Source organism: Aulostomus chinensis, chromosome 2 (genome assembly GCF_037954235.1).
Source record: "Aulostomus chinensis isolate RoL2024-O1b breed Wild chromosome 2, RoL_Achi_v1.0, whole genome shotgun sequence".
NCBI lineage: Eukaryota > Metazoa > Chordata > Actinopteri > Syngnathiformes > Aulostomidae > Aulostomus > Aulostomus chinensis.
This window is the reverse complement of record NC_141321.1, coordinates 5,845,051-5,869,320: the sequence shown is the minus strand read 5'-3', so window position 1 is coordinate 5,869,320 and position 24,270 is coordinate 5,845,051. Positions and strand designations below refer to the sequence as shown.

Below are 24,270 nucleotides of genomic sequence, written 5' to 3'. Positions count from 1 at the left end.
CTGTGAACTGTGAGCACTGTCGTGGCCTGGGAATGGGGCCAATGAAGCTGGCGCAAGGGAGTGTCTGGCCAGGCTCGTTCTCCCCACCTGAGAAGCACGAGCTGGGCATGCTTCTTCTTCTTCTTCCCTCCCTGGGTGGACTGGGTATTTTGCTGACCTCCCTGTATCACGTTCTGAGTCAAAGGCTTCTTAGCTTACGCCCCATTGCGCCCTGGGCCCTTGTCGTGGCTCTGAGTGGCTGTTTGAGTGAGGGCCTCGGTGCTTGAGGGGCAGGGGGTGGTGCCTTTCTGGGTAGACACAGCTGGAGCGCCTCTGCTTCCCTTTTCTTTCCTTCGCACTGTTACTGCATGGTGGCCACAGCTGGTCCAAAGAGGCCTTTAGGGTCCATGGGCACATCGAGCATCTGTGTTTTCTCCTTGTGGGAGAGGCCTGAGAGGTTGAGCAAGCGAGCTGTCTCCTGGGAACCATGAGCACCATAGCTTGTCCAGAAGGAGTAGGCAGAGGTCTGTGACTACACATGCCTTGTTCCACACCTCTGGGGTCAGGGTGGACGAGAAGTCCTCCTCCAGCTCGGCTTGGTACGCCACCGCCTTGCAGCTTTTCTCCGCCATGAAGGACTGGAAGTTGTCAGCTTTGGAGGGGAAGTCTGGTACTCCCGTGGACAGCGCAGACTTCTGAGCCGGGTGGAGGTGGAATGCCACTAGTGGTTCGACTGGGGGAATGTGGGAGAATCCACTACCTTCCATGTCCAGCCATTCCAGCGCCGTGAGCCCCTGGGCTGGGTTTTTAGCTGAGAATGGTTTGCTCAATGAGCATGTGGCTTTCTCAAGGCACTTAGGGAAAACGGGCAGCAGTTGTTTGGCAGAGCATTTTACCTTGGGGAGTCGTTTTCCCTAGTATTGAATGCGACAGTCTCCCTCTGGATGTCCAGCCATGGAACACAAAGCTTTTTAGCAGCTCTCTTGCAAACATCGTGAAGATCCACGCCGATGGCTTGGATAATCTCGGTGGTGCTGGCTTCGTGCATCCCCGTAGGGGGTAGGGGGTCCAGCATCAACATGTTTTCGCTACTCTTTGGTGAGAGCTAGTGGGAAGAAGCCACTGTTTGGTGACAGACTGGCTTTCCAAAATAAGAATACTGTTTGGTGACAGCTAGCCGTGCGTAACCAGTGCTCTTCAGAGGTGAATTGGCGTTAAGGAAGCTTTTGGCGACTGAGTCGTTGCCCAGCTCTGTGAACAATTAAGACACCAAGCTGCGGCACCAATATCCGTGAGTGCAAGGTTTTGGACTGAAGCGATGACGATGTGCCGTGCATAAGGCAGGAGGAAGTACCACCTCCACACGTGGCAAACGTCCAACAGTCAGCCAATTGCAGCTGGCGTAGTACAACATGGCTTCTGGGGAACCCATGAGGGGGCATGTCCCATAGTGAGATCGAGAGAATACTCCAAGGGGAAACAAAGTCCTTTTGCAGCTCGTCCAGGAATCAGCAAAAAAACAAGATGGAAGAAGTGAGCTTATCCAACAAATAGTTGAATGAAGATCATCAGTTTCATACTGAAGTTACAAACAGGATAAAACTATCAAAGTACCTAGTTTGGAGTTTGCCATGACACCAGGTAACTAATAAGGTTTGAACTAGAAACCCTGATGTCAGTGTTATGATAAAGGTGCAGCAAAATGTGTGGGAGGCATGTTATAGTGCTCATCCAGCAGAAAGCAGCCAACAGAATATCTGTTTGGAAGACGCTCATTTCGTGGTTTTATAATACCATCCATCCATCCATGCGTCCATCCATCCATTTTCTCCCTGTTATCCTGTTAAGGGTCAAGGGGGGGTGGGTGGAGCCTATCCCACCAGCCTTCAGGTGAGAGGCGGGGTTCACCCTGGACGGGTCACCAGTCCATGGCAGGGCCAACACATAGAGACAGACAACCATTGGCTCTCCCAGCCACGCCTACGGTCAATTTAGAGTCTGGATTAACCTGGTCCCTCTTGATGTCTTTGGACTGTGGAGGAAGCTGGAGTACCAGAGAGAACCCACGCAGGCACAGGGAAAACAGACAGACTCCACACAGAAAGACCCCGTGCTCCAGCTGGGGCTCCGCCCACAACCTTCTTGCTGAGGGGCCACGGTGAGGACCACTGCTCCACCGTGCCAGTTTATAATACACTGCAGATATTAAATCAAAAGTTTTAGCAGCTCTGGGGGTTGCATAAGCTCACGAGTGGTAGCATAAGCTAAGCAGAGCTGGTTAACATGTCACTATATTAAACCATGTTTTGATGCCATTTAATAATGGTACTCCTTCCAGGGTCTTACAAAAAGGTATGGACAAATATGTACCTCAGTACAGCTTTATTTTGCATTCGGCTGATAAATTACAGCAACATTGTAAGTCTGAACACCAACTGGAGGAGAGAGGACATAAAGGATCTCGTACCATCACAATGGCTTTCTATCTTAAATGTTGCTGCCTTGTGGTCTTGTTTTAATTTTCTTTAAGATGAACTGTTGCACCTCATCTCATTGTAAAACACTCATAAAACACATCAGCTTTCTGTGCTGGGCACAGTCTCACCTTGTCCTCCGGGGTACATACAGCGGAAGGCCCTTCCAAGCTCCTCAGCCTGCACCCTGCCAGCAGGGGTAAGCTCCCCCCCCCACTTCAGCACCAGCAGCAGAGATGGACCCTCCTTACGAGTGTCTGATAGTTAAATCCAGAATGTGGCAGTTAACAGCTGATCAATATGTTGATGGGGAGGTGTTAACGAGGTGGTGCAGTGAATTCTACCTACCCTCCTCTTCACTCGAGGTTTTGGGCTGCCCATGGGGCAGGTAGGTTAGCTGCACTTTTCTGTTGATCCCCGAGAAGTGGCCATACCTTCAGAGGTGAGAAAAATATGATAAATATATCATATATCATTCTAACAAGACAAATGACTATACGAACAAAACTGTGTATAAAATGACACTTACACTAACTTCAGAGTGTTTGGTCTACAGGAGGATAATTTCTCCAGTGAGAAGATACTCATCATATTGGCTGTGATTTAAATGTCTTTAGACATCTTGACATAGGTGAACCATTCTAAAACCAAATCTTTCTGATATATTTTGATTATTTATTTTGAATACAGTCACATGTAGAGTTGGGTACTGAACCAAATACTTCCAAGGGCACTGGACGAATTATGTTGGTACTACTGGTCCTCCTCTATTAAATTGGGTTTAATCGCATGGGCTTTCTGGTGCCCTCGGATCTTCTGGCAGTGCCCCCTTCACTACTCCAAGGGTTCATACCACAGCCCAAAGTAAGGCATCTATTAAAAGTAATGACATTTCAGCTGAACATTAACATTTATTCTGTCATTTGACATCAGTCAAGGTTTTTCTTGCTTTTCATCAGGTTGTTTTAATTCTTGGGAAGGTAACTTTACCTTGGTGTTCGTTTTAGTTATATTCATATGTCAATCAATAGAACATATCAATATGTCTCTTTCAAAAGCCAGTGCAATTGAATATCTGAATTTGGCTCTTTTTGTAATGGAATTCTTGAAGTGTCCCCCTTGTGACTAACCAGACTGACAGAGACGGAGTCTTACTGTGCAGGTTTAGATGCCAAGACACAGTGGAGCAACACAGCTCAGTATCACTGATGGCGACCTTCAGCAACTTTGTCCCAAACACTTTAAAAGTGCTGTTCTAGAAGAATTCTTTGAAGCTGCAGATGCTTTAATTTAATGATACCAAATCACTTCGCAGTGCTGAAAGGACCCAATGCTTGAGGTTGGACTTGAAATGGGACAAACATTTCTGCAGCAGTAACACAATTAGCTCATCACTTACATTTCTAGAACAGTCTTCAGCTGCTCCAGTTTGGATTTCTTCTCTTCTATCTCACAGTCATTGTGCTGTCCTAGTTCTGCTAATAACTGTCGCGTGATGTCCAGCACCTCCTGTTGAGTTACAAATACCCAGAGTTCAGACTCCTTACCACAAAGCAGAGGCTGGGAGATGTACAAACACAATGAAATACAAACACAATGTAATACAAACACAATGAAATACAAACACAATGTACCTGCAGTTGTTTTGGCTTCTTCAGTTTTAATTTCCCAGTTTTGTATCCGCCATATTTTTCAAACAGGTCAAAGAACCTACATGAATACCAAATACCAACTTGAGTTGATCAACAATATTTCAAAGCAGTAAAAACAAAGGTAGGAACAAAGAGGTAACCTACATGGGGTTGCGAACCTCCATCTTCATCTTCTGTTTAGGCGTTCGGTCTCCATGTCGGATGACAGCGATGACACAACGTAGTTCCATCCTAAAAGATGCATGTTGCTCAGTTGAGGAAGTTAGAGGAAACTTGACAAATAACCCCTCCGTCATGTATTAAAGCCTACAAGTGATAAACCTTAAAATGACATGTAATTTTCACAAATGGTCATGAAGGACGTTAAGACTGTTTGATTTAACAACAACTGCTGTTTAATAGCTGCAAAGATCAGAGTGTTCTCTAAGTTTGGGACAATCTCACCAAGGTGAATAATGATACCAACTTTTACTCATACAGCACTTTAAAAAAATAAGTTATAAAGTGCTTTACATCAAAAATGATGGTGCGATTCAATCACATAAAAAAATAAAGGAGCAGTTAAAATGTATGTGAAGCACATCGCTCTGAAAATACGTAGATGTTATCATCACACACTCACATTGTCCCCGAGGTGGTGGGAACAATCGGGATGTCCTCCGCCTCAGTCGGGATTGACCAGGGAATCTGAAACTGAGGAGCCAGCTCACGCATTACAATGTTCCTGAAGAGTCAAGGGGAGACACAAAGTGAAAATGAGAATGAACACACAGGAGCAAGTAGTCCGCTCACCAAGGAATGACAAGAGAAAGGAAAGTGGTACCCGAGGATCTTAGCACAGTCATCGTAGTACTTCATGGAGTTCTTCACAAAACTGAAGCCGTTGACGTCACACACATATGAGTGTCCGTTGGCGCGGAGAAGATCAAAGCCACAAACCGTTTGCTGCAGTAACGTTGAGGTACAACCAGCAGAGCGTGAGAAACGTGAGGAGCCGTGAAATATGGCGAACCCCAGTGGATCAACACAAAGCCTGCACTCACCTTGAAAGCTAGGCAGACTTTACGGGCCACCAGCTTCTCCATGGCAGAGAGCATGACAGGGTAACGCACTTCTTTGCCTTCACTGTCTCTCTCCACCTTCCCGTCCAGAGCAGGTGACTTTCGGGCCTCAGCATGAGCATAGTCGGGCCCCACAGTGTATACCTGAAGGGACATGACATCACAACACCGAGAATCTGTTTGCATGCACCAGCGTCTGAGAACAAAAAATGTTTATATTGATGTCTGTAGTCTGTATTTGACAAGGCAAATAGTATAAATGACCCCAAAATCTATTCCCCATATATTCCTGTTAATTTCCATGGAAAATGGGATATTGTGGTGTGAATACTGCCAGAATTCTGCAACCACATGTGTGCCACACGGTCATGATCGGCCACTCAAAGCACATTGTACCTTCACGTCGGTGCCATCTGTTGGCATAAACTCTTCGTAGATGTAGGAGCCAGTCTTCCTCACACTGCTCTCTGGTGAGTACACACTGCTCCGGCTCCCAATCTACACAAGTCACACAGATGCAAGGCTTACAAAGTGTTGTCGAGCTCAAAGCTCTTTTCTAAACTGACACTCAGGCTTGAGTGCAGATTTGCTCTCTGCATAGTCTCGTTCTGCTCCATCACAATCACAGCAAAAGGCTGCAGCTCCACTTCTGGCAACCGTGTGACTGACTAATGAGATCCATCAGTCTACGGGATGACAACACACTCCAGTACAAGAAGGGTTGTGACAAAACGGCTGAGTGAAGCCTGGCGTGTCCTGCTGTTCTCAACTGTCTAGCAGATGTCATTATTACTCAACAGATAAAAACAGGGTGCCGTGCCTGGGCCTGCAGCATTTCTCCAAACTCTAACACCAGCCGTGTTACTTCAGGCCCAAGGGTGAGGAAGAGGAGCTTCAGTGCAAAAGCAAAATGAAGAACACACAACACTTAAACACAACAATGAAAATCACAGTCATAATTAAGACTAATAACCACAGGTGCTGACAGGAGTGTGTGACCCTCATTCTCACTCAGAAAATTATCGATCAGTCTGGTCTTGCACCAACAAGAAAAAGGTTTCTGTGACTCTTACAAAGACACACCACGTATAAAGAAATGCACCATCCTTTCACAGGCATTCTGGTCATGGATGGTGCGCAACTGTAAGATTATTGTTCTTCTGTCCTTTCCCAGCTTATGTGATAATTAACTTTTTTGCTGATATTGGCAATTGGCACTGAACTTGAGGCTGAAATTGAGTGTAGATTTAGGGATGAATGCCATCTCTTGGCACCTTGTAAAGTCACTACTGTCTGGATCTCATGAGAAAAAAAGATTCAAGCACCCGATTGAATGACACAACATTCACGTTTTCTACTGCTTTAGCTTGAGAAAACTGGAGTCAAAGCCCTTTGAAAGAACACGCCAACATTTGGGGATATAAACTTCCTGGAATTTTTAGTGTCAGGCGTGCAGACTGAGACCCTTCTCTCCTCTGTGGACATTACAAAGCACCACAACCCTACGAGATGCTTAGCTAGCTAAACCGAGAGAATGCCAGCAGAGGGACCTAATCAAAATTCATCGAAAAGACTTTTCTCCAAAATGGTCTTTGCCTACATGCTAACCCTAGCTCAGAACAACATGAGCTCTTCTGATGCAGGCAGCTAGCTTGAACAGCTTTCTCTACTGTTCCACTGCTAACAGTCACTGTATCTAAACTAACTAGCACTCGGCCATCCGGTGGCGGTCGGAGCTCCATGATGCACACAGGGAGAGGGTCTTTATCTGCTTGTCCGGCGCTAAAACTGATGGACAGAAATGAGTTTCCCTGATGTCCCAGTTAGATGTTTCAACACTGGCAGCAGCCAATGCAGGTGGTTGTTATGGCAACAATGCAGTGGCACTGACAGTTGGACCTTGTTGCTTGCTGAGGTGATGTAGATTTTCTAAGTGAAATGGTGTTCCAGTTAGGATTCTAGAATACTAGGCTCTGTGGAAGGAGGGAGGGGTTGAGGACCTTTCTGAAGAGGCGCTGGCTGCCCCCCCCAGCAGAGGTGGGGTAGTAGATGTAGACATTGTGGTCCTCAGCGCTGACAGGCTTCTCAACAAAAGGCTTCTGGAATATTTCTCCATTCACCTCCACATGGTCCTCTCCTTCCACCAGGTTGCACTCTGAGACACACACACACACACACACACACACACACACACACACATTACCCAGGCCAACGTACACCGATGACGTGCTTCCCTCTGCTGTTTATTCTCGAGCCCTGTGAAGCAGCTCTGCACTCTGAGCTATGTGAAGTTTAAAAACACTCATTACTGTCAAGCAAAGCAGGGACATAAAACATCGGCTCACTCCAGGGACCGCCTCCAGGGCCATCATATCATAGCACTTAAGTATGGGAGGCTTGCAACTGTTTCACATTTGATACTATATTTATCCACCGGGTGAAATTAAACCACAGCGGTCTCAGTCAGGATGCTGCATGGACATGCCGTTTTCCAGACAGCTTTATCTTAGGGAGGAAAAGATCTATGACAGCCACAGAAAGTTGACCCCATGTTCTGTTAACTGCAATGAAAGTTGGTATCAAGGGTAGACTGACCATCGGGTTTATCAGGGTCACGGTTCAGCACAGCATATCGTGGTAGATCAATCCCTTCCTCCTGCAGGATGCGATAAACCTCCCGCCTGCCACAAGAGAAATGACAAACAAAAACCACCATGACTCTTGCGTTGTCAAACCTCACTTTACGTGGTGTGCATCATTCCACCCAGAACTGGACTGCCAGCGAACAGTGGACGCACCTGTCCTGTATGTAGTACTGCATGTCCAGGTCATTGATGTGCAGTGGGTTCCTTAGTTTGGCGTAGCTGACGGCCTTATCCAGCGGGAACCCTGGGTTACGGGCAGAGATATGATTCAAATATCAAGTTTAAAATGGCTCACGGTTGTGCCGTTTGATGCCAGAATCCTGCGACCTTAAACACACATTTTAGACAGAATCACAGGGCACAAAGTAACAATCCATGTTCCTACGTGAATAAGACATGTACTTTTGTGTTTGTATTTCATGGTGTTGGACATCTGAGCTGCACCATGCAGGGTCATGGAAACTGTTATTCATCTGAAAGGAAAATGTTTCTCTGCACACACTCAAATCTCAGTTTGTACCCGAGAGCCCAATCCTTGACATCTAGGTCCGGCGGATCTTTGGCTAAATTCTGAACAGATCTGGATCAGCACAGACTGTCATAAATACTGCAAATGAGATAAGTTGTACTTCAACCAACTTTCATGACATCACGCTGCAGCAGCCAATCGTGTGAGCCTGTAATCAGAGCCAGGGAAGGAAGCGTCATTTGCTGTGCTGCACGGAGCAATTGTGATGTTTCCTAAGCAGCAGAGAACATGGACTCAGCTAAGACTAATAAGCTGTTCCTGATATGTCATAAGCTCAGTTACTATCACATTATTAAGACTACAGCCTTTGCCTCTTCTCCTGCACTGTCAGAGAAAAAATCTCTGAATATAAAACGACCATTTAAAAAAGCCCAAAGTTGAACTGCTGCACTCAGGATATTGAGTCAGTGAGTGTGCACTCAAGGCTTCAAGGGTCCATGTCACACTTGTCACAAGGGGATCCATTTGTCTTTTCACTGCTTTAGTAAATCAGGCTTCTAAGGTGTCTTTGTGAAGGAGCAATGGCACCTGCAGGCCTGCAGACCACCGTCCCTTCGATGAAGCCTCATGCTGACATTGTATCAGAAGACAAGCACTCATTGGTAAATAGTTGCGCCACTGATAAGAAGCTGATGTGGAATCAGCAATCGTAAGTTAAAGCCTATTAGGACACTGCTCAACACAACAAACAGCTAACAACAGAAGATGGTTGAAGGCAATGGTGGGAATGCAAAGAAAACACAATGGCATATCAACGATAGCACTGATTGTTCCCTGAATGCAGCGCGGCAAACAAAAAAAGCAGAAATCTAGTGGAACACATCGCAATTCCCAGGAATAACTGTGTGTGTGTGTGTGTGTGTGTGTGTGTGTGTGTGTGTGTAAAGATAGTTGTACCCTTGGAGTGGAAGGAGATGAGGCAGTCACACAGAGGCCACTTGTCTACGGGCTCGTTGAGAATGACATCCTCTGGGAAGATGACCACGGTGATGTACTCAAACCTGCACAGCCTCTCCAGGATCTGGGTCATCGGCTTGGACTTGGACTTCTTCATCATGCAGCAGATCCCTACCACGATCTGTCGCTCGGGGGGCTGGAAAGGAAGAGGAGACAGAGAGCAACCTTTTAATGACCTGTGAGAGGCCATGGAAACAACAATGCCAGCGTTGTCCCACCAATGTCCCAACACCACACACCAGAGAACTGATTTTGACTAAATATGACATATGAACAAGAGAAAGACATCCGTGGTGAGCTCCCGCTGGCCTCCTCCGGTACACAATGTTCACTGAAGACATTCCACACCAGCTCATTCAGTCCAGTCCATGATGATTTCCATTCAGTTCTGGTTCAGTTACTGATATTTTACTAACGATTTTAGTGCACATTAACAGGGCTCAATTAATTCCACCAAAACACCCTGGGCACTCCTGCTAAAAGCAATTGGCTTAATCCCTTTCCTCCACGTGATTGACCATCACAAGAGCGAGAGAGATGCCATCAACAGGCTGCCGGCAGCAGGAACAGTCCAAACTTCCTCATCAGAGTGGACCAGACACGAGGTGTCGCTAACGTTAGCAATCCATATCACTGCTCGTTCAGATCAAGGTGAGTAAATACAGTGCATCTCCTACGGTTACAGGGAATGACTCATGTCATCAGTATGGGCGCTGACATGCTTCAGTTGGTGATTGTGTGTTCTGAACTCTTAAGGTGCTCGTGATGTCCAAAAAGGTGGCGACGGACCCTAGGGGTCTGTGCAGTGTTACACTCTTAGTGTGTGTCTGCACGAGAGAAAACTTGTTAGAATTCTCCCTAACCTCCAGTCATGCTCGGCTCGAGCCTGACAAGCGCTGAACCGAAAGTATCGTAGTTTGTGCGGCTCAAATCAAAGGGTTGACTGTGGGATTACTGAGCACAAGACCAGGATTTCACCGAACGATGCACCTGAAAGGCTGTAAGCTGACGTTTTTGGACAGTTTCGCTGTTGTTAGCTGTCGCCATTAACTTTTAGCTTCCTTAGCTTTGGCATTACATACATGGCTGGTAGAGATGCAGTTGTAAAAGAACACCTCAGCTCACGACTTCAATCTGTGAGCATTTAAAACGCAAACATTTATTTTGGGTGAAGCATTTAGTTGAGAAGATTCGATTTGAGAAATTATGTGGATTGACAGAAGGCTCCAACCGAGTCTGTGTCTTCGTCGTCCTCATACAGCTCCATGTCTGTCCTCATACTATCCTCCAGGACCTCGCTCTCATCGTCCTCGCAGCCCACGAAGAATCTGGGAGCGCCACGCCGGCTCTCGCCCGGGCTGTTGGGCTCTGACATCACAGTCTCCCGCGGCAGCCCTCAGCGTCCCACCGCGCCATCGTACACCAACACACCGCCGGAGCGGGCCGTCGATGGAAGGGCACGAGGCCAGGGGGAAAGACGCAGGTCAACTCTGGCTGGGCAGGACCACAGAGCCAGTAGATGAAGGTGTGTGAAGCAGAGAAGAAGAATGAGGCTGAACGAGCAGGGCTCAGCAGGGACAGGCTCAGACGATCAACGGCGCTGGCTGGCCAACTCCACTGCTCAGGTTGCTAATTCTTCAGTCATCGTTCACGGCTCACGACTGTCCACTGTTTCTCAAGCATCTTTAGTGGACTGGGACGCTACAACTGTGGACAGTCCTTTCCTCCATTTTGCTGCAAGGCAGAATCCTACAGGGGAGATCAAACAAAACAAGATTAGTTTCTGCAATTCACTTCCCTATCATTCGCATTTTGTATCCTCCAATCATAGTTACAGTTTCAGTGCCCAGCGCAGAGTCACATGACTTTAGACGCAACAGCCCTCCCGCATGTTTGGTGTATTTGGTGGTGAAGGAAACAATACTGCACCTCGACATCGTAACAGTGCTTCACAAGCTCAAATCCTGTTGCCCCTGTAAACCTCCACATGCCGTCGAGTACCCACCGACACACAGATGACGCAACCACCAGGCAGCATGCTGGGTACTCCAGGGTCTTGTTTGATAATATACAATATGAAGGTTGGATTTCATACCCAACAATAAAGCCTCTCTCTGCCTCTGTTTAGCCTGAATGCAGCTTGTCGGTGCAGGAGAATGACCAGAAATGAGCAAACACGTCACTCTTTTCACGATTTCCTGTGAATATCAGTACATTTGTTCAGTAGTTGCATGAAACAAGCTTACCACACAAATACATGCAGATTTTTAAAGTATTCTTTTCTCCAAAGACATGAAAAGCTGCAATCAATTAGTTCATAAGGATTTAACTGAATAAATCATGATAAAACAATGTCACTGCTCCTCCGTGCCAAAGCCATGCAGGCAACCTGGTCTTCGATTTGCAAAGCAAAAACAGAACCCCACGTCAGGCACCGGCACACCAAACAGAATCAACCTTCACCCTCAGGAGGCACAGGCAATCACGACCTCCCGCCAGCGCTTCCTGTACGTTACACATTCAACTCTGACACGGTAGCGCAACAGCAGGGGCCCTCGTTCTGATCTGCAGCTCCACCACCACCAAACACGAGCCAGGACAGGCAGCTGACCACGTCTCACACCACAGACCAGGCTTCAGGAAACCTGTCTGAATCCCAACCCCCCCGCCATCAGGCACAGCCCCTGCAGGGTTAAGACCGACTATTTCCAGAGGAGAGGACTGTCCAAAAAAGAAGGAGTTGGCTTATTTATCTAGGTGGCCTCTCTGCGCCCATCCATGTTCCTGGGATCTACAAACACTGGAAATGGTCAATATTTACTGATGAGGATATCATCCGTGCAAAAAACAGCTTATATGATGGTCGCGTACTGAAAAACAAATGGAAATATTGTGGCTGTTAAAGATAGTTTTCCTTTATGTCCACATAATTGGAAAGCCCACAATTGTATTTAGCACAACGTTTCCTCATCGTCATCAACAGACAGAGCAAAGACGATGATAATCACCCACTCACCACAGGAGAATGAACGGCAAACCAATGGCTTCTCAAAGGGGTTTTCTTTTTTAATTTTTTTTTTTTTAATTTTTAAATAAACAGACAAGCAGTTCACGTGTTTGCGTTTGGTGTCTCTCTTCTTTGGACAAAACAAATATTCCCAATACGTCAGTTTGGGGTTTATGACAAGTATCTTATGCTATGATTGAAAACTGCACAAGATTCATCTAGAAAACCACCCCCGGAGAAATTGAGGGACTGGAAATCTCTGCAATGAGACTTGCATCACTGGCACATGTTGTGAGTAGAGATGAGTATTAGCAAGGACTCCGATTCAGAAAACTTGATTCATCCCTGTGGGGAGCAATTCAGGACCGTCCCCACACAGCAGACGCCAGGAGGTGGCTGTCCAGTTTCCAGGCGTTTGAAGTTTCTCCGCTGCGTCGGCTTGTTACTGGCTGACCCTTGACCGTTTCGCTCACGACTGCAGGGAATTCAGTGCAGTGTACTAGTTGTGCTGCGACACCTACCAGAAGTAGAAGTACAGAGGTCTTATTGCATTTTCCAATCCTTCTGAAATATGAAGTATTATTTTTTTTAAATCATACTAAAAGCCAAACAAAAGGGGACAAAAACGACTCGTCATAATGACATTTTGTCCACCCCCACATCTGATCAATGTATTCTGAGAAAAGGATCTTTTCCAATGAACACTTCAGTGAATGCATTGAGGAGGTTTTGCTAAAGAAACAGAGAAAATTAAAATATGATAAATATGTAACCAGCACGTCCAGAACAACGCCATCACATAATTCAACGCACAATCAGCCATACAGTCGTCCGCACATTCATGCAGGGGCTGCACTTTTGTCAAAAACGCCACACTTCTGCCACATAAATCTCAGATTTCCACACATTAAGGCTTGCATGATTTCTCAATCCTCGCACTTTCATTGCAAAAGTCGCATGTATCTTTGAAGGAAGTTGAAAAATGTTGCATTTACTTCACGTCCAGAGCGGTAGAGGGAGAGGGAGATCAGCCAACACGGGGTTCGAACGTTCAGAGCAATTCTGTCATGTGATTGGCTCAGAGGAGGTCACCTGTTTTATGAGCGCCATGTTCACTACCATTAACCAATTTACCCAATGATACACGTACCAAAGATCCGTTTTCAACTTTAGTAAATTATCAACAATCAACTTCTGCAAATAATCAAAGATGCCAAACTGCACAGCTCATGGCGGCCCGGCAGGAACGGGGCGGGAACAGATGCCTCATTTTCCTGTGACAACAAACGCAGGAGGTCATGGGCGCTGAAGGTTGGAGGAACGCTGGACACCAACTGGTTTCTCCCTGGTAGGGGAGGTTCATGTCAGTTTCTCTCTTTGACTTTTGAAGAATTTACATTGGAAGAATAAAGTCATCATTTATTCATATCACGCTCTCAAAAACTCCGAACACCACTTAAGAAATAACCGATGAAGACTTAAGCTAGCCCCAAGCTAGCCTCAAGCTAGCCCCAAGCTAGCCTCAAGCTAGCCCCAAGCTAGCCTCAAGCTAGCCCCAAGCCAGCCTCAAGCTAGCCCCAAGCCAGCCTCAAGCTAGCCCCAAGCTAGCCTCAAGCTAGCCCCAAGCTAGCCTCAAGCTAGCCTCAAGCTAGCCCCAAGCTAGCCTCAAGCTAGCCCCAACCTAGTGGGCTAGTTATCTAGACCAGATGCTGAGAGAATTAGGAGCTACCGTCATGACTGGAACTTGACCTGTCTCATCTCAGTTGCTAACTGTAACTGGGATGCTACATGCTGTCAAACCACATGTGCATGTCGAATATGTAGTATCATAATTATAACCCTAATGATAACACTAACAATAAGTAACAGCATGACTAAGACTGTGTACATTTTAGTTATATCTGAGTCATTATAATTTTTTTTGAGTAATTTCAACCTTTTTTCGGCAATGGATGAACTACAGGCTCATTTAAGATATTTAAGCTGAGTACACGCTGGGTTATTGGAGGGAGGCCTTTTACATCATGACGGACGCTGACAATGACGTTTATAGACTTATTCATGGAGAAGGTAAGAAATCGATAACAACGTAGCGTAGCTGCCCCTTATAGTTGCGTTGTAGAATCATCTGGCGTTGGTAGCAAACATGGCGCCCATGATCTGAGTCGGTCAATCTCTCTATTTACGGCTCTGCTTCACACAAGAGCCCCTTTTCCTCCTGTTGCCTAGGGAACGTTGTGAAATGACGTCATCGGAAAGCTGCACACCCTGCAAAGAAGACACGATGAAGTCCGCAATTCCGTCCCATTTGCCACCAAAAATAAGTTTGGAACTTGTTTGACTCAAGGTTTTGTAAGTTTGAGCCGAGTCTTTCTTGAGGCCTGAAATAAAACAAGATGAGGACGTCATGATTCCCAGCCCTCCTGTGGCGAAGTGCGCTTGCCTGTCATTGTTCATCAAACCACAGTTTTTTAAACACAATAACACAGACTAAAAGCTATAATAATAGTTAAAATAAGGACTCTGTTTGACAAAATAGTTAAAATTACAAAAAGAGGATAATTATATTTGAGTGATGAAAGATGAATAATACTTCAAAAGAAATCAGATAAATGAATAACTACTGCCAAAGGATTTTAAGCCAAGTCCAGGCTGAGGTGTCTGGCTGGTCCTCATGTGCAGCCAGCGACACAACAACGAGCATAAAAGTATGAATCCAGTGCACCTTTCAAGTGGCGTCCCTCTCTAAAGCCCCCGCGCTCTCCCAGCCGGGCCTTGGCTTGTTTAGCTCAAGCAAAGGTGACGGAACGAGAGCCTTCAGCTGTTTGAAACACTCTGCTGCTTTCAAGGAGTCTGATGAGGAGCAAGGAGCGCGCCAAGGAAGTCAGAGGGATCCAGTTCAACTGTCAGGAGCTCCATTTTGACCAAAATGGTCAGCATCTTCGACACAATAGCAGCTTAAGTCAAAAAATTCTTTCTGCCCGACAATTCGGCCCACACCTACCATGATACGACGCTCCACACCTGAGAGGATTTGCTGTTTCAGAGTGTCACCGTTAATCTCTTCCGTTACACCCAGGCTGCCAGTGGCCTCCCCACGGGGGTTTCAACAGCCGAGCAACGGCTCAGCAAGCCCAGGATTTGGTCCGTACCGCAGGTGCGGGGGCACAATTTTGGTTCAGCTCATTTTGATCCGTAAGTTATGGAGAAGACAAACATCTCCAGCGTGAGCTGAAATGAATACACAACATGAAGATAGTTGCTGGGTTGTGCCGTCACCTGCGGTTGCCCCTGTGCTTTCTCAGGCGGAGCGACTGAGCACCATCCGTGAGCACGTGTCTCCACACGTTCCAACAATGTTGAGTTCCCGAGGAACCAAAGACGTGCAGTTCACATGTGCGTTGAGCGCTTGGTCACGTATTGTATCGTCTGAGATTCAGGAGCTGTTGTCACCTCTTTTCAGGGGGGGGATCATGGCCACCCTCTGGAACCCTCAAGTTATGGCTGCACCTCATGGTGGTGTGCAGACGGATCCGGCACATCCAACGGTATCAATCTTACTGAACCAAAAATAATCACAAGCTGGTGAATTAACTGACCACCTTAGACTTTTGATGCCACCGTACTTTGTGCCTGTCATGAGAGTGAAAGTGTCTGTTCTGTGTTTCAAGCTCGTCCCTCTCCTCCTCTCCTACGTTGAGCTCAGTCTAAATCATCACGTGAGGCCCGCCTGTCCAGGTGGACCTTCGAGGCTCAGTCTCGGCTACAGTCACCTTCCCGTCGATTCTCCACTGGACTACATCCTGTAGCTCAGCACGGACGGAGGAGTGGATCGATTCAGCCACTCCAACTGTCACTTGCCAGTCAAAATGAGACACTTAGATGGGGGGAGGTCATGTGAGCTTTCACTGATGACTGCAATGAACCCCGTGATGACAAACAACAACTACAAGAAAAGGAAGTGAATCCAGCCAGCGTGGTCAGGTGTGTGAGACCCTCCTTTACAGCGTTTCAAACAGAGTGACGCTTGGCAGAAGCCAGAGGGTCATTCACCAACGCAGGTGAGTGACCTCCTGGTTGCCATGGATTCACATTTCTTGAACCTCTGCGGCTCTGCTGCTGGATGGGAGTGCTGCCTTCAATGATCCCTCAGCCTGGCTGGGACACTGGTGTTTCTCCTGGTCTCTTGTCTGTCCTGGGCAAGATTTAATCAACACTTTGAGAGCGACTCGGTCACAGGCCCACAGCTCACAGCGGCCAAGACAACTGTGACTGATCAAAATAATTATGCTCCTCCTCGTCTATTTAATTTATTTTTACAGCAATCTGGTGAGCTAGCACGCAAAATGTAGGGTCTGCCCCACCTGGACGGAACAGGGCCCTAATTAAAGCTTAAATGTAGAGCGTCACAGGCGCCACTGGTTCTTGTTTTGGAACAACGTCTGTGCAGTGAGTCACTGTCCCTTCACTTTTAGCCTTCCATGCTAGCAAATGCTGTTGGATGTTAAATTGTACCAGAGGTTTTTGCAAGAAACAGTATTCCTGCCATTTAGACAGCTTTTTATGGTACTGATGAATTGATATTATAATATATAACAATAAAAGCACAGCCTTTCAAAGAGGGATTACCTTTTAATTCTTAAAAATATTTAACAGCCATTTGGTAAATAGTGAAGTTTTCTAAATTCTTTAAAGCTAAAGAAAATGAACGAAACAAGCAGACAACTGTGCCACAGGCGACGGACTGAGGTTGGCAAAATCCCTAAAGTCGTGTCTGTTTACTGTACGATACGACAATATAATAATTACTGTACGATACGACAATATAATAATTACTGTACGATACGACAATATAATAATTACTGTACGATACGACAATATAATAATTACTGTACGATACGACAATATAATAATTACTGTACGATACGACAATATAATAATTACTGTACGATACGACAATATAATAATTACTGTGGCAGCAACGAGCACAATTTTATCCCTCTGGTCTGACACCATCTGGAAAGGCAGCAGAGCTGTGAGCAGATTGTGCATTCTGAGGTCACCGAGGGCCGAGCGGTGGTCGCTGGGCCTGCCAGCGTGGCTCGGCGCACCTGGTGCATCCTCCCAGCAGCAGGACAGAGGCTCCACCTGCTCTGAATGAGGGATGTTCATGGGTACACTGAAGTGCTGCAATGCAGCTTGGCTGTTAAGAGCCTGTTGTAGCCCTGCAAACATGTCAAACAGCTGCTGTGAGACGGGCCCAACGGGGGAACCCATCCCAGGAGCGCCAAGTCAGTGGAAGACTCAAAGATGCAGTCAGGATTTCAATAAAAGTTGGAGCACTTCTCCACTGGCTTCCTGTCCATGCTAGGAGAGACCTGACGGTGCTTCTGATGATTCATTTCACCCTAAATGGGCTCACTTAGGTCTTCTCTCTTGCTGCAGGACCTCCATCTGATAGCCCCTGAAACACTGCAGACAGAGGACGAGGAGACTCTGTGAGGGCCTTTAAATCTGAACCCTGTCTGGTCTTCTTGTACGATCCAATCATCTCTCCAGGGAGGGAATGTCAAATGCATGTCACCTAATTAGTTTGAACAGGAATGTCCCAAGAAAGAGGTTTTGGCCCAGAATCTTACCCCCTCCCTATAATGGGTGCTATATAGAGACAGAGTCCAATCACATACATAGATCATTACGTGTGCGTTAAATATGACAAATGCGCCTGCATCCTCTACATCTTGACAACTCATTTTCCACAAAGTTCGTGATCCACTCAGCAAGGATGAAAACACCCAAAGCTTTAGTCCTCCCAAGTCCTGATGTGGACATAGTTCACCAGAGAGAACAGTCCCACGGCTGGGAACAGGGACTCAGTCCTGACTAACTGAGGCAGCCTGGATGTGGCTGCCTCCAGTGAAGACATGGGCTGTCATGGAGTTCCTCAAGGAATTAACCCATTTAATGATTTTCCTCTCTTTTCCATCAGGAATCTCAAAGCAGAACCACCCACTGGCCGGGACTCGCCCCTTGGCTGGTGCTGACTTTCCCAGCTGTTCTGAGTCCGGCTGCTCCATGTCACCTCTGTCCTCCCTGTGAGAGCCATGGTCTCCATCTCTGTCCTAGCACGTACGGTCCTACTTCCACACACTGCATGCTATCATCTGAACTGCATTTTTGTCCGCCGGATTCCCACAACGTCATTTCGCTGCCTTGGTCGTGCCGAGCCTGCCTGTCCCGGAGGAGACACCCCTGGGGCTCTTCTTCCGAGTATCTGCCGTGTCAGTGAGCTGGAACGTCACAGACTTGACGTTACATCACCTTGACTCCCAACACGCCTTCGGTCGGAGCTGATGTCCTCTCCTCGACGGAAACACGCACACGCAGAGCCCACGGCGCGCATGCTCACTAGCAGCAGATCAAATCAGCTTTAGCAATAACATGGCGATAAAACTTTGGGACACGTTATCCCAAATGCAACCCTTGACTACGAAATACATTAACAGCATTTGAACCCACGCTCAAGCTCGCCCGCTGGCGAGGGGAATGCGACGCTAAACACTATCTGACGGGAAATGTCCAGATTTAGCAGAGGAAAGCTGCGCTCCTGTTAGCATGTCCCTAGCTTAGCAGCCCCACTGGCTCAGCGATGCACTGGACTTGTTGGTCTTCCAGAGCCATTTTGTCTGCATTTCGACTGCAAATATCATGCGGATGCAGTTGGTGGATGCACCTTTGACGTTTGCGATTGGTTATGAGAGGCCATTTTCCGTAATACGCATTGAAAAATAAATCAACTCACAGCGTGGATGGGAGGCTTGAACCGTTGCCATCAGTTCGCTTCCTCTCTGGTCTTGACAGTTTGCATGTGAAACCAATCTTATTGTTGCAGAATGACGTAATGATGGACGTTTGAAACAGCCAATGGCGACGGAGAAGTACCGAGCTAGGGGCGTCGGTGTCGCAATTCAGGAGCCAGTAGGAGTTCGGCACAATGCCTCGCAGAAAAACACTCGTTAGCGACCTCTGGTGGCAGCACTGACACAAGCCAGGGCTTTCCGCTTGTCGCCAAACCCAAAACAAGACTTAACAGTAACTATGCAGAGGTCCTTGTCATTGCAGTTCAATCATAATGCACTGATGCATATTTATGGGTTTTCAATCTGTTTCACTCCACTCAGTCAGTCAGTTTGGACTTGGACTTGTTGAATTGTTGCCAAAAATGATCCTCAGATTCCAAGAGCCAGAGCAAGAAAATGTAGCCACACAACAGCAAATACATATTGATAACCAAGCAAAGGTGGAATCTGCCTCCTAATGAGGCTGATTTGCTTGCAGTACAAATTTCTTTTCTTGTGAACTTTACGAACTTGTTTAGTAAAGTTCACAAGTATATATATGTATATATATATATATTTATATATACATATGTAATATGTTATTAAAATTAGTAATTGGAACGTTGTTTTAGTCGTGGTGGTTTCTTCTGTGTTAGCCAGCTGTCCACAGTTTTTTTCACATGACGAGTTGTTCTCTGAGTCTTGGGGCTCGTCTGTTCCACACTATTCAGTGGAATGCATCCATTTCAAAGTTCGATGAATGCGATCACTGACAATGTGATTTGGCACAAATCCCAGAACGAGATCTCGATGGTTTCAGTCCCACGCCACTGGGCCGACCTGCCCTGCTTCAACAGAACTTCAGCATCAACAGAGCTGCTGCTCTTGATGTCAGGGCCAACAGTGATGCAAGTGCGCGGCTGTGTTTCCCCTGCAGACCGGAGGATGTTTGACCACCTCTCCACCTGGTCAGTTACATTTCTGAGAGCAGGCCAGCTGGGGCTGCTGCCCTGGACGTCCCTGGGTCACAGTAGGCCACTATACCGCTTATGAAAAGAGCATTTTATAAACATGCAAACAAGGTCCTTCTATAAATGGAGTGAACATGGAAAAGGGAGGGCGCAACCGCTTGCACAAATACTGTCAGCCTGAAAATAAAAATACACTTTCACTCTTAGCTTGCAATGTATTTGATGGTGTTGCACCACCTGGGTGTGTCTTGCTGGGAGAGAGTTTCAGGTGGATGTTGTCAGATTTATGTGAGTGATCCTTGTCCTCTCTCCCTCCAGCTCCTGTCACAAAGACCCTCTGTCAGCAGGCTTGCTGCTGCCCACTGCCCTCATATGGCTTCCATTTGCCAGAGTGAGCGCAACACCCCTGCAACAGGTCAGACCAGGACAAGGAGGCTCATTATGAATGCAGTTCCTGTCTTTGTCCCTCCGGACCAGGCTGCTCTTTCTGCCAGGTTGCAACTGACTCTGGCCCCGCAAGAACAAGTGGGGCTGCAGCATTCGCTTGTCAAATGAAATGAGTTTTTTACATCATTGGCAGTCAGTTCATATGCTGGTTGTTCCTTAAACAGCTCAGGACAACGGTGGACAGGGCAGATAAAGAGGTGGCTCTGGTGACTGAGCGTCAGCTCCACTTCCATCAGGAACCGTGCACCAGCTCTGTGACTGACAAAGTCCAGTACTGGGATTTATGCTTGGCTGAGATTGTCCAAAAACTTTTCTTTTAAATGTTATGGCATTTTTCATTTTCATACCTGAAACTACAGTGAACAAAAATATAAATGCAACACTTTGCTTCAAATCTTGATGAGTGCAAGAAAAAATATATGAGACTTCTTATATGTACACTAAAGGTCTCTTCTCACAAATGTGTTGAAACGTGTTTAGGACATAAAAGACACGAGAAATGTTCACTTGAGCTGCTGACCTCCAGCTGCCTACAGTCGTCCAGACAAGATTTGAAACGTCTCAAACCTTCAACTAATTTTTCCATTTCATGAATTCAGACGAGATGGAAGATACGTTATCGTGTGTTTTGTGTTGGCTGGGAGAGCCAATGGTTGTCTGTCTCTATGTGTTGGCCCTGCCATGGACTGGTGACCTGTCCAGGGGGAAGGCTGCTGGGATAGGCTCCACCCCCACCACCCTCAACAGGAGAGGAGGGGGAAGATGGAGGGATGGATGAGGGATGAATGGATGGGTGGATGGATGGATGGATGGATGAATGGATGGGTGGATGGATGGATGGATGGACGGACAGATGGATGGATGGACGGACGGATGGACGGATGGATGGATGGACAGATGGATGGATGGACGGACGGACGGATGGATGGACGGACAGATGGATGGATGGATGGATGGACGGATGGATGGATGGATGGAAGGACGGATGGATGGACAGATGGATGGACAGATGGATGGATGGACGGACGGACGGATGGATGGACGGACAGATGGATGGATGGATGGATGGATGGATGGATGGAAGGACGGATGGACGGACGGATGGATGGACGGACAGATGGATGGATGGATGGATGGACGGATGGATGGATGGAAGGACGGATGGATGGACAGATGGATGGATGGATGGATGGACGGACGGACGGACGGATGGATGGACGGACAGATGGATGGATGGATGGATGGAAGGACGGACGGACGGACGGATGGACGGACAGATGGATGGATGGATGGATGGACGGATGGATGGATGGACGGACAGATGCATGGACGGACAGATGCATGGACGGACATTGTGCTCGGAGGATTCATGTTCCTCTTCCAGCTGAGGGCCTGATCAAACTGGACACTGTGGTTGACTAAACCAGCCCTGATGCCCTGAACATCAGAACACCATGCGATGGCGTTCCTGACAGAGGAGGCTCCAGCCACAGGGCTGCTGTGCTCGTGTTTGTAGCAGACATGAAACAGAACAGGGGCGCTGCCTGGGTTTGTTGGTGTGTCGTTGGCCGGCGGAGTGTAATTGGATGAACTGCAACACTGGATAAGCAAACATAGATGGACACCTGCTGATCCCACCATGAATCTCATACCTTCTCCTTTCCATGCTACCATAAATGACCCAGCTGCCATCCTGCACCCAGGTACTTTCTGAAGCTACCAAGACATCACCTATGAAGCACATTGTTTCTCCAGAATATCTGTCAGTTTCATGTTTGCCTCTGTAAAAAAAAAAAGGAAAACTGCCAAGGAAACTAAAAATAAACGAGTGATTGCTCCATTTATCAAGGGGCTAAGGGCTGAACTCTCACAACACGTGAATGTGTCCAGCTCAGTGTTTCGAGTGTCAAGATGCCACATAAAACAAGTACAAGACTTCTTTCACAGGGTGATGGCACGTGTCCTGACACCAGGGCAGTTCTGCCAGCAATGCAGCGTTTAATGACTCTGGGTGTCGAGCACACGCAGGGTGCAGCGGTGTGGTCGCTCGTGGATACGGGCGTTTATCAGCTGTGTTTTCCAGCTCCGCTCGGGGAGAAGAAAGCGTGTTCTGTGCACCACCACAGGGAAACAGTGTTCCACCTCAGACACTTTAAAAAAGTCCACAAATTGAGTACTCGTTTTCATAAAATCACAAGGAAAATAGACGCACACCAACAGACACAGACTTGTTGTGAAGCTGAACATGGCTGGGAAATGTGTCAGGATACTTTCAGGAATTTTCATGTTTTCACTCGAACTGAAAGACGTCATGAGGAAAGGAAAAACCTGCTGGACGAAACGGAAAAAAATGCTTGGTCATGAAGTCTGAAACAAGAAGGGTTTTCACTCGCCATTGAGGAAGAACATTCACTGGGTTGAACAACACAGACTAAACTAGTACTTTCACCAGAGGGGGAGGTTTAGTCATGTACATCGAGACAAACTAGGCACGAGACAACTAACACAGCAGACCAGGAGAAAAGACTTTTACTTGTTAAGCTCAATGCTCTGGCCTTCATTTTCCCTGGAAGCACAATTTGAATGCCCTGTAGCACACAAAGAACTCTGGCCTTCAGGTCGTCACTCACAGGTGTCTGGAGCTCACAGGGTTGACGTTTCCCTCCTCCATCACCTCTTTGTGATTCCAGGGTGCAGGAAAAGAGCCATGAGTGTTGAGCTTGACGCTGACAGAGACTGACAACAGCGAGAGCAACAGAACGAGCGCATAACCAAGCAAAGCGCCTGTGCATGAACAGTCGAGTGCATCCGTCAGCTGCCGGCACATCGAAGTGTACCGTTACCACGGAAACAAACAAGGCCATCGAAAACAATCAACTCTGAATGATGAACTTTAAAGGCGGAGAAATACACACACACACACACACACAGACACATACACACACAGACAGACACATACACACACAGACAACCACACAGACACACACACATATACACACAGACAGACACACACACAGACACACACAGACACATACACACACAGACACATACACACACACTTGCACCCACACGCATACACACACACACAGACACACACACACAGACAACCACACAGACACACACACATATACACACAGACACACACACACAGACAGACAGACACATACACACAGACAGACACAGACACATACACACAGACACACACACAGACACATACACACAGACAGACACATACACGCACAGACAGACACACAGACACATACACACACAGACACACACAGACACACATACACACACAGACATACATACAGACAGACACAGACACACACACAGACAACCACACAAACACACACATACACACAGACACACACACAGACGCGCACACACACACACAGAGACAGACACATACACACAGACAGACAGACACATACACACACAGACACACACACAGACACATACACATACACACAGACACATACACACAAACTTGCACCCACACACATACACACAGACACATACACACACAGACACACACACAGACACATACACAGACACATACACACACACTTGCACCCACACACATACACACACAGACACATACACACACAGACAGACACATACACACACAGACACATACACACACTCAGACACATACACACACAGACACACACACACAGACACATACACACACAGACACATACACACACAG

General features: G+C 47.0%; 1 protein-coding gene across 17 annotated transcripts in view; it reads right to left on the bottom strand.

The window, feature by feature from the left end:
* Positions 1–19,258, bottom strand: part of ppip5k1a (diphosphoinositol pentakisphosphate kinase 1a) — a 44,336-nt gene extending 25,078 nt beyond the window's left edge. For 10 of the 17 annotated variants that reach the window (XM_086224217.1, XM_086224272.1, XM_086224231.1 and 7 more), the window contains exons 1-16: positions 19,107–19,258; positions 10,529–11,046; positions 9,238–9,433; positions 7,965–8,055; positions 7,762–7,847; positions 7,167–7,321; positions 5,987–6,058; positions 5,563–5,664; positions 5,149–5,310; positions 4,929–5,050; positions 4,728–4,829; positions 4,250–4,336; positions 4,088–4,163; positions 3,853–3,962; positions 2,802–2,887; positions 2,585–2,710 (exon numbers count right to left, since the gene is read on the bottom strand). In XM_086224217.1, the coding sequence (XP_086080343.1) occupies positions 2,585–2,710; positions 2,802–2,887; positions 3,853–3,962; positions 4,088–4,163; positions 4,250–4,336; positions 4,728–4,829; positions 4,929–5,050; positions 5,149–5,310; positions 5,563–5,664; positions 5,987–6,058; positions 7,167–7,321; positions 7,762–7,847; positions 7,965–8,055; positions 9,238–9,433; positions 10,529–10,672 (1,717 nt within the window). In that variant the 5' untranslated portion in view covers positions 10,673–11,046; positions 19,107–19,258. The remainder of the gene's footprint in view (positions 1–2,584; positions 2,711–2,801; positions 2,888–3,852; positions 3,963–4,087; positions 4,164–4,249; positions 4,337–4,727; positions 4,830–4,928; positions 5,051–5,148; positions 5,311–5,562; positions 5,665–5,986; positions 6,059–7,166; positions 7,322–7,761; positions 7,848–7,964; positions 8,056–9,237; positions 9,434–10,528; positions 11,047–19,106) is intronic. The other 7 variants (XM_086224248.1, XM_086224264.1, XM_086224312.1 and 4 more) reach the window with 1 other exon arrangement.
* Positions 19,259–24,270: the final 5,012 nt, after the last annotated feature.